This window comes from Pseudochaenichthys georgianus, chromosome 1 (genome assembly GCF_902827115.2).
Source record: "Pseudochaenichthys georgianus chromosome 1, fPseGeo1.2, whole genome shotgun sequence".
NCBI classification, from domain to species: Eukaryota; Metazoa; Chordata; class Actinopteri; order Perciformes; family Channichthyidae; genus Pseudochaenichthys; species Pseudochaenichthys georgianus.
Window position 1 is genome coordinate 4,559,470 of NC_047503.1, and position 14,592 is coordinate 4,574,061.

The 14,592-nt window shown below is 43.5% G+C and overlaps 1 protein-coding gene across 1 annotated transcript in view; it reads right to left on the reverse strand.

The window, feature by feature from the left end:
* Positions 1–747: 747 nt before the first annotated feature.
* rims1b (regulating synaptic membrane exocytosis 1b) overlaps positions 748–14,592 on the reverse strand; it is a 94,577-nt gene continuing 80,732 nt past the window's right edge. The window contains exons 14-19 of the mRNA XM_071203500.1: positions 11,273–11,426; positions 7,459–7,612; positions 6,615–6,731; positions 5,487–5,549; positions 1,213–1,302; positions 748–757 (exon numbers count right to left, since the gene is read on the reverse strand). Of these exons, the coding sequence (XP_071059601.1) occupies positions 748–757; positions 1,213–1,302; positions 5,487–5,549; positions 6,615–6,731; positions 7,459–7,612; positions 11,273–11,426 (588 nt within the window). The remainder of the gene's footprint in view (positions 758–1,212; positions 1,303–5,486; positions 5,550–6,614; positions 6,732–7,458; positions 7,613–11,272; positions 11,427–14,592) is intronic.

Consider the following 14,592-nt stretch of genomic DNA (forward strand, 5'->3'; position numbering starts at 1 on the left):
ACACTTTTTGTTATATTCCATGGAATGCTCTTAACATCCCGATAGCAATGAATATCTGAAGTGCTTTGACAACAAATCCATAAAAAAATGTCATCTGTAGAAGCCGTAATACTGTAAAAAGTACATCCTATGGCCTACCTGCCTGTCAGCCTTCAATCGGGGCACTGATCTCGTGCCCTCATTGGTCATGTGCGCGTTCGTGTGTGTTGGAGGAGGGGCTCTGTGAGGAAGTGGCAGATTTTCTCCGGTTGTGTATTTTCAAATTCTAGCGATCTCGAGACGGTTTCTCAAACGTACCTACCCCACCTTTAAGGACAGCTCACACCCCGGCTTTCACCTGTTCAACCCGCTGCCCTCCGGCACGCGCTACAGGTGTATCACATCCAAAACCAACAGACTCAAAGACAGTTGTTTCCCCAAGAGCCATCATTGCTGTTAACACCTGAAAGTCACACCTCTTAATCATCCAGCATGTGACATAAATGTGACTCTATATACATATATATCATTATTATTATAAATACATACCTACTTTTATTATTTATTACATTATAGATTTTATTTGTATACCCCTGGAAATAATTACTGCACTTTATTCCTTATTCCTAAGTATGTATGCTGCGTGTAGTTGTTGTCTTATGTTGTGATGTTTTTTGTTTTGATGGCACCTTTTGAAAGGGAGAAGCATTTATGTATCTCATTGTACATGTATAATGGCATTAAACGATTCTATTCCATTTCATTTGTCTAGTCCATACTAAAAACAACAATGTGTGGGTTGTTGTTACCTTTAAAAGCAGCCAGGCTTGCTGTTTCCGTGTCTTTGTGCTAAGTTAAGTTAGCGGTTAGCTGCAGCTTATCTACAGACAGAAGAGTGGTATCGTTCTCCTCATGTATCTCTACACAAATGTGTCATTATTTAAAGATATGTTCAGAACACTAACACATCGTTTTATAAATCAAATTCAACCAGCAGGTAGGTGTTTCTCTATGTAAGTGTACTATGGCAGATTCCTTCATGTAAGACAGGGACACATGACATGGACCGGGGGAAGACATGCAGCATCCTAAACTCAAAATGTCAGATGATTCATGCAGTCCAAAAAAAAACTGATTGGAAAGCTGTCACTGAACACAAAGTCTAAGATCAGAATCTTACAAGTTCATTCCACTCGATGTATTCAAAAAGTATGTTCATCTTCTGTTTTATACCTGTCTCTGTCAGGGGAGTGAAAGTTGTTGTCTGGTCTCAGACATGTGGTGCTGGAACTCCTCACTCTGTCCAACTGCGGCTGCAGGTCGCTGCGCCGCCACAACATGGCAGCAGAGAGGAGAGAGAGAATAGAGATGGAGACAAGATGTACAAGGACGGAGGCCGGGGGCAGCAGAGGTGTCGGGAGAAGAGACAGTGAGTAATGTGAAAAAAGGATGATGAGTGGGAGGTAGACAAAAGAAAATGCGGAGAAAGTGCCAACGTGTGGGTGAAGAGGCGGAAAGGAGATGCAGGGGGGGGGGCAGGGATCTCTGATGCTGGATCTCCATTTATCATAGCCAGTCATTCCTTGCGGCCAAACACTCAGATGGAAGGTTGGTGAGTTGCCATGGGAACCAGGTCTATGTGGGAGAAGGGATTGCTTGTAAGTGGGGGGGCGTTTACATAACAGCTGTACGTTTGTCACGTCATGCTGCACTTTGAACAGATGGTTGTTCATCGCATGACACTGCATGATGTTTGCAGCCTCACGCGGATGGCAACAAGGGCTTAGGAGTTCAATGCTCTGCCAGGACATGCTTAAGCCTCTGCTCTGCGTTGACAAAGGGGGAGAAAGGAAAAGGATGGGAGGTGCGTGAGGTGGGCGTGTTCTTACCTAACCGTGACCTCATCAGTGAACCTGAGCACACGGTGTGTAAGAATGCTACGAGGCATGGTGCTGCCCAATTCCTGTCTGTGGGGGGGCTTGCTCTTTCGGCATGCTGGGAGAGTGGAGCTGTAGAGGGGTCACGCCCCGTGAGAGGAGGGCAAAGACCCGCATGCAAAAGGAAAAGGAAAAGGACACATGCAAGTTACAGAGATTAGCAGAAAAGACAAAAAGAAAAGAGCAAAGGGGGAAAAAAGCGTGAAAGTATGCAATCTTCTTGCAAAGGATAAGAGGAGACAGATCATTCACAGTATGGGACGACATCTAATATGGTTTCATATCAAATCAGTTTAAAATGAAAGTTCTTGCTCGGTAAAAAGGGTGTATTATCAAAAAATGCAGGCCTTAGATTAGAAACGCACCTGCTTTCATGTGTCAATTGACATGTGTTTCATTCTCTCTTTTGAATTATTAAAACATTATTAAAATATTTGTATATATAACATTTTATTTATTTATTGTCCATCCATCCATCTCCTCCCGCTTATCCGTGGTCGGGTCGCGGGGGTATTTATTTATTGTAACCTATGTATTTTTTTCCTTTACATTTTTGCAATGTCTTGGCTGTAAAAATGAAATGCCAGTTACAATACTTGTCAAAAAAGAAATGGATGCTGGTGATCCCCAGAACCATCCCACACAGGAAGTGCATCCCCCTGTCTGTGACCTCACATTATGTAAGTGTAGCCACGGTTCCTCCTGCCCTCCCTGTGGATTGACCCCACACATATATGGGGAGATTACATGTGATGCTGATTATATAACACAATCTACAGATAAAGCCGGCTAGGCGGCACGTGGCGAGGAAACCGAGCTAAGTAGATCTAATATGTATAGGAGTGCCATGAAAAGGATTAGAGCAGACAAGGGGTAAAAGGAAATTGCTCAAACAGCAGGTCTGCCTGCTGTTATAAGAGCTGAAATAAGAGTATGCTACATATCACTGTGTGCTCAACTGCCAGGACTCCAGTAACTTCATTAACATAAAACAACAAGGGGGAACAAAGAACTCACACGTTTCGCTTTCCATTACCAACAATGGTTGATAGTCCCTCGTGCTACAGTGGAAGAGGTGCCAAGCTAGCCGAGCCCTCTAGAACTCTGATTGGTCTGAGAGGTCGGGTGCGAGACACAAGGACAGCCTGCACTAACCTGCCACCAGGTCACATGTCATAAAATGGTAGCCTGCTAAACTAGCTGTATGCATCGCTGTACTTTAAAGGGGTCCTAAAAACTAAATGATTTAGCCTTTTTGAAAGTATTTGTGGTTTAATGCCTGAAATAAGATCTGTGGTTTAGACTATGGATTGTCACATTGTGTTCAACCACATAAAACATGTGAGTACATACCCACTGCTGGATTCCCACAGCTTTCTGCGTGTCTTAGAAACAGCGGTTGCAAACAAGTGACTAAATGAGATTACTAAACATCATCACGCCAAACACGAATGTGCCGGTGATGACATCAAGATGTTATTTTTTTGTTAGCTTCTAACTTCTGGCGATTGCATTTATCCTTTACAAATAAACATATGGGAGATCATTCTGTTAAACACATGTTAGTATTATAAACGTGTGTCTACAATATCCAAAATCCAATGGAAAAATCCCATTGCTTTTTGTCGAAGGAGCCCGAGCGACACTAACTTGCAGGTCAGCCTACACGAGTATGTCATCACGGCACCACTTTACAGCCTGACTTGTAACCGACTGCAGCAGAAATGCAGCGATCAGCTTTGAATAATTGAGTTGTGTTAAAGGTTGGATGAAATTGCAGATCGAGATTCAGCTCATAATAAAAAAAGAAACTATTCTCAAAATGATCCCAATAGGCGCATTCACACACTTTTCCCACAAAGGTTCATGCGAACTTAGTTCATGATCGCGTTCACACCAAAAAGAGCCGGTACTAAAAGTAGTTGAACCTTTTTACCCGCTCGAAAGTCCCTGCTAGAGAGCAGGGACTTTCGAGTGGCTCTTTTGTGAGAAAAGAGCTATATTCCTGATTGGCTGGGCGGATTGCAAACCACGCCCCGTAAAACTCCCAAAGAGTTTTGTGAAGCCGCCATTTTATTATCCTGGCATTAGCATTATTAGCATTAGCATTAGCCCAGCGCAGAAACGCAGAGAGACTAACTTATGGCAACACAAAATAAAACATGGGAGCGGTGGAGATGAGGAGGTGTCGGCGTTCTGGCGATTTACTCGGAAGGCTTCAGGAGAAGCTGCTGGGACTCCCAGCAGCTTCTACTGAAGCCTTCCCCAACTCCGGGGACTTCCGGCCGGGGACTTTGGGCGGCAGTATACGCCGTGAAGTGGTTTGCGGCCTGCCAGTAAACCCAAAGCAGAAGAAGAAGAAGTGACGTCAGCGGCTTCATTTGCCTAATCCTCCCCCAGGGACTTTTGCTGGTGTGAACGTGATCTGTACTTAGTTCATGAGAACTAAAGAGTTCGCATGAACCTTTGTGGGAAAAGTACCGCAGTGTGAATGCGCCTCTTGTTGATTAGCATGCATGTGTGATCATCCAAGCTTGTGCACCCAACACTTTATTGGCACTTAATTGAATTGAAGAAACGTCTGATATGCTTGAGAGCTGGTGACGAGGTGTGATGGGGAACAATGTGATCACACCACTATCGAAAGGATTGGATAATACAGAGGGAAAAGCAACACAGCATTTACCACTCGGGACCAAAGCAAGCACACGCAGCACAGCATTCTGGGAGACACACGGCCATTTATTGCAGAGGGAGAACACTGCTGCAACTAAATGACCCGCCAACTCCACAGATGGAAAAGCCGGACAGGCACAGAGAAGGGAACGCAACACCGCCTTTCACGCTGCACGCTTACCTGTAAATGTCTTTATGGATACCGTTTACTAACAGGGGCATTTTGGGGGGTAGCGTGTTGCTGTATCTACATACGCCCCTGGTTGTACGATGGGGAGATCATGCATCGTAAAGCAAGACAAGGAAACAAAAATAGTGGAAGAAATACACAACTCGTGTGAGTAAACACATCAAAATGCAAACAAATGAATAAAGGAAATTAAACAAAAGAGCTTTGCCTTTCTTTAAGGTCAGCCACTGAGCAGGTGTGTAATCCCCTCACACAGTGATCTGTGTGTGTGTGTGTGTGTGTGTGTGTGTGTGTGTGTGTGTGTGTGTGTGTGTGTGTGTGTGTGTGTGCTCCGCTCTTCAAGTATTTGCCATACTTGTGGTCAATAGTCAATCATGACTTTATGATCCGTTGGGTTCATGCATTTGCAAGAAAGCAGACCGTGTCTCCATTAAACCAACACATGAATCAACATTAAGAGTGTGAACATGGAGGTGTTAATAAGAGTGTGAACATGGAGGTGTTAATAAGAGTGTGAACATGGAGGTGTTAATAAGAGTGTGAACATGGAGGTGTTAATAAGAGTGTGAACATGGAGGTGTTAATAAGAGTGTGAACATGGAGGTGTTAAAGTATAGTGAGGATGATGAAGATGATGACGTGGCATATTCTATCAAAATAAGCTGAAGGGTGTTTCTTGTCTTTTTCTTTCTTTCTTTTGTTACCTGTTTGTGTGCAGGCACTCGGCACTCCCGCCCCGGATAGACCTGTGCATCTCCAGGACCTCACTGTCATTGCCATGACGATGGGTGAACATATGAGAAACAACCCAGAGGAAACACAACAGAAAAGGATGGCAACTCAGACAGGTAAAGTGAATTTATGAATGAGAGAAACCAGGAAATCATAACTGAGATTTCAATCAAGTCTGCATTCGTATTCCAATGACTAGTTCCACTGTTAGTAGGGTTAGTAGGATCACATTACACACGTTGATTGACCTTTGACCTTTATGGAAAATACAAACTATTCAAAAAGTCATGGCACAAGTGCATTTTGGAACTTTATGTCTGCACATTGCAGAAGAGTTGCACAAAAGTCTTCTTTAAGTTTCCTCCTCAAGTAAGGCATTGAATAGCCTTGCCTCCTGAACTGAGGGATTTACTTATGCGTGTAAAGAACCTGATCAAAGATCCTGTCTCTATTGTTGTTCCAACCCAGTTCAGATTGAAACATGGCCACTTCCTGTATGACGAAAGCATTGAGGCAGCGTCAGAGAGCCTCAGTCGCTCATCGAGCATCTTTTTCAAAGTAGATTGAAAAAGTCTGGTTCGTCTTTTTTGTTTGCCATGTGTTGTATAGTAGTTGAGTATATGTACCTTGTTACTGTCAAACACTGCCAGAGTATGGTTACGTGTTTAACGTTGACTGCAATGGGAGTTGCCTTCGGTATAAAACCAGGATGAGGAGGAAAAGTACTTGGATCATTTTAAGCAAAGGAAAAAGGACCGAACTCAAGCGAGTTTTGTACAACCAAGTCTGCGTTCCAATACCCATGTTACCATCATATTTTAATATGCCAGGATGTTCTACTGGCTGATCTGGACCACGGTTCTTTGTGCAGGGCCTATATGAGTATATATGAGAGGTGCAATGGCATAAATAAGTAAAATGTCCAAATTCGGTGCATACTGCATTGCAGCAGCAGAACATATTGTACTGTAAGGAAAACTTCTCTTTGACTTCTATGATATTTAGTACACAATGATCCAATGTGATCCAATCATGTTACACGAGTTGTAGTAAACTATAACACTGGAGCGATAACCCCCGCAGACCCCAGCAGCAGTTACCTGTCCTCAGAGTACTCGTAGTCCGAGTCCCCGGAGCGCTGGTGCTCTAAGTGGGAGTCGTGGTAGCGGGAGGGCGAGTGGGAGTGGGGGCGGTTCTGGTGGATCTCATCCAGACTCCTGAAGGAAACAAAAATATTATATACAACATACTGAGTTTTTCAGAAGTGGTAAGGATCTTATTTTGTGGTTTGTAACAAACCTGAAGCTAAATCATAAGCAAGAGCATTATGTTCTTCCTTATGATTTAGCTGACTCAACATGAATGTATGCAAAACTGTTTGATTACAAAATGATGGGAAATACAGATAGCCCGATGTTCTTCCCTTGACTCTGGTAAAACGATATATAATGAGCCGAACTAGAATTTGAAAATGAGAACAAAATCTGTGAATTATATAACAAAAAGACGGCAACAGAAGTCCGAAATTATACGATTTAAAATAAAAGCAATAACTGTGGCTTGATATTGAGTAAGAACATGTTTTTATGAACCACACAGCTTCCGGTCTTCCACGACCCGACCGGAGAAAAAGACGTGCTGCAGGCAGTAGAAATACATTGCTTTTAAAATCGTGCTGTGCAACACGAAAAAAAGGGGCAAATCGTGATGGTGAACACGAATGAATAGATTAAAAATCGTGTTGGTGAACACGAAATGCCGTGAGACTGGGTTGCTATACAATAGAGTCAATGATTCTAAAAGAAGCATGCTAAACACATGCCATTCCCAGGCCAAGTCTGGAGCTCTGCAGTGAAACACTATTCAATGACTAACCCTACTGACTACCCTTCAGATGCTGATGAACACTGTCTCCACAGACACCTCTCTGGCAGGTGCACTGACCTCTGCATTGGCACGTGTGCAGGGCGGGAGCGGGCCCTGCAGGAGTCCTCCCTGTGGGGGGACACGGAGCGGGAGCGGTGCTGCACGGCCCGCTGCTGCTCCGGCACCGCCAGTGTACTGCCCCGCTCTCTCTCCCTGGAGTTACGCTCTGCACCTACTCACACACACACACACACACACACACACACACACACACACACACACACACACACACACACACACACACACACACACACACACACACACCACACACACACACACACACACACACACACACACACACACAACACACACACACACACACACACACACACACACACACACACACACACACACACACACAGTCGTACAGTGTTGATTCATAGATACACACATAGAAACAGAAACACACACACACACAGACATTAGTTGCGTGTCCTCTGATTAGGATGGACCAGCAGTGAGACTACGGCTAGAGATGCCATGTCACATCAGGGTGTTCCACAGGCAACAGGTTAGCAGGGCATGTGAGCTAGCCTGAGGAGCTGACTGTTTCTGCAGTGACTCTGTCAGACCTGAGATCAGCGGGGGAAAGTGGGACGGTGTCTTTTGTTTTCTGCAAAGATAAAGTTAAAAGCACATCCTAATGTTTGGAACCCTCCCGATTGATTGATTGATTGATTGATCACCATAAAAACCAGCAACATTGACAGAAATGTTGTGTCTTTTTGATAAAGAAAGATAAGGTACAAGCCTGTGTACATAACAACTATTGGTAACAATTTGGTAAACAACATCTGTTCTCTTTAAAAAGCACAATATGCAGTTTAAATTAGCTCCAATTTGGAACACAACATTAACCAGATTTATATTATTATGTCAATATATGTCTGTGTTAATGTACATTAAATATGTATCATAGACTGTTACATTATCATTGTCACTACTGTATTTCTGGGCTACATCATTGCATCTCTTTTGGGCTTTATCCCTGGTACAATGGGCGACTGTGGCTGCGAGGGGGTGCGGTCGTCTTTCAACCAGAAGGTTGTGGGTTCGATCCCAGCCCATGTAGTCAACATGTCGATGTATCCTTGAGCAAGATACTTAACCCTGAGTTGCTCCCGATGGCATGGCCAACGGTGTGTGAATGTGTGTGAATGTTAGTTCCTAGAGTTAGGTACACTGCTCTGTATGAATGGGTGTGAATGGGTGAACGACATGTAGTATGTAAAGCGCTTTGAGGGGTCTTAAAGACTGGATAAAGCGCTATATAAGTACAGTCCATTTACAGTGCATATCCTTTTTTTTTTTTTTTTTTACATTTCCACATAAAGCTATCCCTTCTTAAAGAGCACAGCTTTTCATTTCAAGTGTGTGTATAAAGTTGCATTCACTTGATATGCGTTCTGCTCTTTGCTCACTGCAAAGTTGGGCGCAGAGCATTACGTTCAACACAGCTAGTTAAGATGTGTTTATGTGGTCACCTCCCTATGTTATACATTCAACCAGTGGCGAGCCGTCAGGGGCCTCTAGGCCCTCTCTACTAATATTTGAAAACATAAAAAAAAAAATTATATTTTTTTAGTTATATTTTTCATTAGTTTTACCAAAATAACTTGGTTTAATTGTATTTAAAATAACAATTCCAAAGAAATAAATCCTTCGAATCTGCCTGTTCAGTTTCTGTTTGAATGTGAAGGGTTAAATGAAAGAAGCTCGTCTCTGTGAAGACAGGAGCTGATTGGTGGTCCTGCTGTGAATGCACAGAGGGCCAGCTATAGTAACTCAAGTGACAGTACAATTGACCAATCATATCTTCCCTCTGAATGGGTGGGCTTTATTGTCGCAGACTTTATGACAAGTTCCGCCCGCTGTGAAGTCTATGCATGTGTATATAGTGGTGCAGTGACGCGTCCTAAAACCCGTAAGTAAGCTGCGCATGGGTTCCCTCGGCAAAGGGATTTCTAGGTATAAAAGTCACGGCTCGCCACTGCATTCAACTCTCATCTGATTGGTTGCACGGTAAACGAGGTCCAAGGTGAATTAAAAGGAACTTCGAGCACACTGCTCTGCAACAATTTGGAGCGGTGCCCGACACCAGAGTAACGCTTTTTTCTCGTCGGGCAGCACCGTTTTACCGCATATCATGTGAATAATAATAATAGTGAATGGGGAATGGAGAGCAGGCCGGAGTCTGAGGATCGAAGGGTGCGGGACGGGATGTAAGGGTGGAGGAGATCTGTGAGGTACTGAGGGGAGAGGGCGTGGAGGGACTCGTAGGGGACGAGGAGGAGTCTGTAGGTGATGCAGGACTTGACCGGGAGCCAGTGGAGGTTGAAGAGAGCTGGGGTGATGTGCTGCCAGGGCTTGGTGCGTGTGAGGACCCTGGCAGCTGAGTTCTGGATGTACTGGAGCCTGTTCAGGGTTTTGCAATAGTCCAGGCGGGAGCTAATGAAACAGTGGATCAGCTTCTTTGCAACAGAGCCGGAGAGTGATGGCCAGAGTCTGGATATGTTTCTGAGGTGGAAGAAGGCTGATTTTGTTACTGACTTGATGTGGTTCTGAAATGAGAGGGTTGAATCCAAGACAACGCCAAGGTTGCGGACCTGAGGGGACGGTGAGATGATGGAACCGTCGGTGTTGAGGAGAATCTCTAACCTTCCTGAGCAGTGCTTTGGGGGCCACAACCATGAGCTCAGTTTCATCACCGTTTAGTCTGAGTAGCTTGGTGGTCATCCAGGTTTTCATTTGGTGTAGGCAGTGGATTGGTGACTGAGGGGGAGATGGGCAGCTTAAGAATAAAAAACGACATATTGACGTTCAAATAAATAGGTTATTCTGTAACGTCTCTGTAATGTAGAGCATCTCTGTCATCTAGAACTTTGAGAAGCCAACATGAACAAAAGTATGAACTGTATCATTTAGGTCCACCTTCATCTGACAGGAAATGAATGTCACAGCAGAAACAGTCAAACAACAAAGCAGGTGTAGTGATTCTATTTGCCAAACTAACACACATTCAGCTTCTACTGTTCAGTGTCCTTTCGGTGCGGTCCGGGCAGGACTCGAAGCATGCAGGAGACTGGCAGTGAGGAACAGTAGCTCTGCAGTCTAGCATGCATCCAGTGCGTCAGTGGTTCTACGGCCCAGCAGAAGAGGAGAACGTGTTCTCTGTAGCCTCGGTGAAGTACTCTGTCTCTGCAGTACACTACAACACTGCAATATGATGAATTGCAAAAGTTCTGCTGACACAGCAAATATTAATTACTTTAATTTGGGTGCATTTTTTCTTCAAGTGGAGCCGAAAGGAGGCTTTGAGAAAGAGACCGAGCGAGGATGCAGAGAAGATGCTCTCACGCAGTGCTGGACAACTACTCGGAAACCATGCCCCCCACCCACCTTTAGTCACTACCATCAAACCATCATCAAACTCTGTATCAATGATGCGATGAGACCCTGCGCACACACACACACACACACACACACACACACACACACACACACACACACACACACACACACACACACACACACACACACACACACACACACACACACACACACACACACACACACACACACACACACACATACACACACACACACACACACACACACACACACACACACACACACACACACACACACACACACACACACACACACACACATATTAGATAATGTAAGGTTCTGAGAGACATAAAAGAGAAAGCTCAGTAAAGTAAAGGTTAGCAAGATCCCACTCACACACACTGCCGGTTCACAAACAGGGATTACATCATACATGTATATTAATACACACAAAGCATGTTAAATACATAACCAGACATACTCTGTAGTTTCTTGCTGGGGCTGTCTCCGTGGACGTGTCTGCGCGGGAGGTACGGGGAAGGCTGGGGCAGAGGTATCGAGGACATGTCATGTGATTGGAGTTTGTACCAATGAGGGATATCGTCCAGCAGAGCTGTCTCCAACTCGATCAGGATCTGAGGGCAGAGAGGCAGGTGAGTGAGCAGAAGAGAAACAGTGGAGGGTTTCCGCTGAGGATCCTTTTTCAAGGGCGGAAACAAATGACAAAGGGTGCTCTGGTGACCTAGACGTTAAAGGCTAGGGGCACGTTCGTAAAATAGATACTGGGTCGAAGAACTCCGGACTGTTCAGAAGCTCTGAGGGTCGTTGGTCATTCAGAGGAGCTCACTCTTGGATCAGCAAAGTGTTCTCTATCATGTGCAGGAAATTAGTAGAAGTTTTGTAAAAATGACCTGTGTAAAATGTTTAGCTAGCTTACCTTTTCTCTAACTCCTAACGTTAGCTATAGCGTTTCTGTATTTGAATTTCTTTTTATCGGCATCTTAATAGTCTATAGTACCCCCTGACCGATGCCGAACATTTTTGATCGAAAAAGCCTATATAAATAATTACAATATAGTGATGTTCCCTCAGTGTGTGATGTATTAACTCCTTCGTGGTATGCATTACAACTAACTAAGGATATTTTCATGTTATGCATGAAAAAAAATAACATAACACTTTTATAAAACAGATTTTTCCAAGGAGTTTTTCAATTTAAGTAATATGTTATTGTGAAAAACTATAAAATACAATACAGACATTTGACATGTTTATATGAGGACCCCCTTGGTGGTTCTAGGAATGTTTTATATAAAATTGTGTTTTCTATTTAACTTATTTTACTTAGATTATTTTTTTAATTAACCTTTTTTTTTTTTTTAAATCTCACGTACCCCCTGCAGTACCCCAACGTACCCCCAGGGGTCCGCGTACCCCCATTTGAGAATCACTGGTCTATAGGCTGTCATGTCTCCTAATAATCATCTCTTACATTATTATCCAAACTGATAAGCACGAGGCAATACATTGGTTTATTATGCATCTTGAGATGCAAGTTTAAGGAACGTTTTTCTTTCATAACCCATTTAATAATTTATGTAAAAATAGAACAATCTGTTTCTTCAGACGAGGTCGCTCTCATTTGGTGTTGAGCATCAGAATGGATAAACGCACACACCCTAAATATGCAATGGAAACATCCCTGTAACACTCTTCTCTACTATCAAGTCCTGCACGTAAGTGACACAAAGCCACTTGTTAGTGTCATCAGCCCATGACATGGCTGTCATCCATTGTTGTCAGAAAGGACACCCAACAGTCAGCCAGAACGGGCTTATCCAACGTTAAGAAAGGGTGTCAGCTTGTTTTTTGCTTAGGATGGTTCGTAACGAGGTGAAATGACCCGGAAGTACCTAAGTAACAGCCATGATAAGAGCGTCAAACTCTTTAGATGATAAGGAATACGCTTCGATGCTCTCCTTTTTATCTCCTTTAGCACTAGATCATCCTAGAACAGTGCTTCTCAAAGTGTCATCCGCGGACCACTGGTGGTCTGTGAGCGCCCCCTAGTGGTCCGTGAGTATATTGGTACAATTTCACATTTGAAATAAATACATTTATTTAAGTTTTTCGCACTCTCGCGGGAATATCTCAGCAATGGAACGAGCTTAAGTTTCACTTTCGATTGCATTATATAGCCCAGATAAGCACCATCATCACACATGTTGCCACTTGTTTGTACAATTTTCAGGCGATTTGTAAAAAACGATGTGTTTTTGGATATTTGTGGAGTTAGGTGGTCCGCGAGTGTTTTTTTATTGGTTAAGTGGTCCTTGGTATGAAAAAGTTTGAGAAACACTGTCCTAGAAGAATCAGGGACGCAACCATTTGTGACCTGCTCCATCGAAATCAGTCGCATTGACCTGAAGACACATTTTGAGTTGTATACACTGCTGGAAAGAGGAGATTCCTAGCTTTCTGATGATATCAGGATTGTTTTTGTACTCCGAATATTAAGCAACATATGTCACATTATATAACGACTGTCACGAGTCATCATTTGGAGAAAAAGGCCTTCAACGTTTCCTCTTCTCTGGAATCCATCGATCTGATTGGTTATTAGCAAATGATCAAAGTAGTACGGAGGGAAGATGTTTCCGTTTGGATGACTGGTCTGGGGGAAGCTCGTGTTATGGCGGTTATGTTATTAAAGCTTAATATAGTGTAATCCTAATGAAATGTAACGACTGTATCCTGGACAATTGTGTGATCAAATGTATCAGCATTGCTATCTGTGAACGGTTTCTCTGATTAGGTCAAATCCTGGGGGTGACCTTTGAATGTAACAGATGTCTTTGCAAGGGGGTTGTGACACTGCAGGAAGAGAGGATGGGGTGGAAGGAATGTACGATTAGGGGTTATCTGTGTATCCCATTGTTCTTTGAGGGGTGTGAGTTTTAGCAGTACTGTGTCATGGGGGCAAACACCTGGCCTCACGTGATGTTGTGTTGTCATGGGGGTTGTCTTTGAATGTTTCCCTATAAAGTCGCTGTAACCACACACTCTCTTTTGGAGGTGTCACTGCTTGCAAGCATTAAACGAAGATCTCAAAATACTGTATATAGATATTGTGTTTCTTTGCATATTTGCCTAACTCATCTTTTACTCTAAGACAGCAGCTGATTTGAAGTCGCGACGACATTTTGGGGGACTCGTCCGAGTTTGTCTGCTGTAGGATTGCTGTGAGGCGTACTCTCCAGGTACAACTGTATACAGCCAGCAATGTTGTCCTGGAGGCTAGCTTGTCCCTGGGCAGGGTAGCTGACTGCAGGGAGGGGGAGGAGCCACCTGCGGAGAGGGGACCACGGATTCATTTCAGCACGACTTCCCAAGGGAATACATTTAAAAAGGAGGTGAGAGCACAGTATTCGTATCGGAAAGTAAAAATGTTGACTCGCTGAGGGCTGACGAGCTAATTAATGTGGGGTACATTAATCGAGTGTAACTAGAGTTATTGGTGGTGTTTGGTACACACAATAATTAACAACGTCAAAACAGTTTTGGGAACTAACAGTTTTGTAACTGTAAGAAAGCGCTGTATAGAAGATAAAGGCCGGCTTTAGTAATTAGTAATATATATAAAAGATAAGTGATCACGCAAAGTAATAACTCAAGCCTACACTTGAGTCAATTTACATTTAGTGATCATTTGTAACAGTGGGGATTTTAACCTATTGAAAAAAACAATTGTCAAAACAAAAAAGTAAGAGAGGTGTGCAAAAGTAATGTGCGACGAGTATG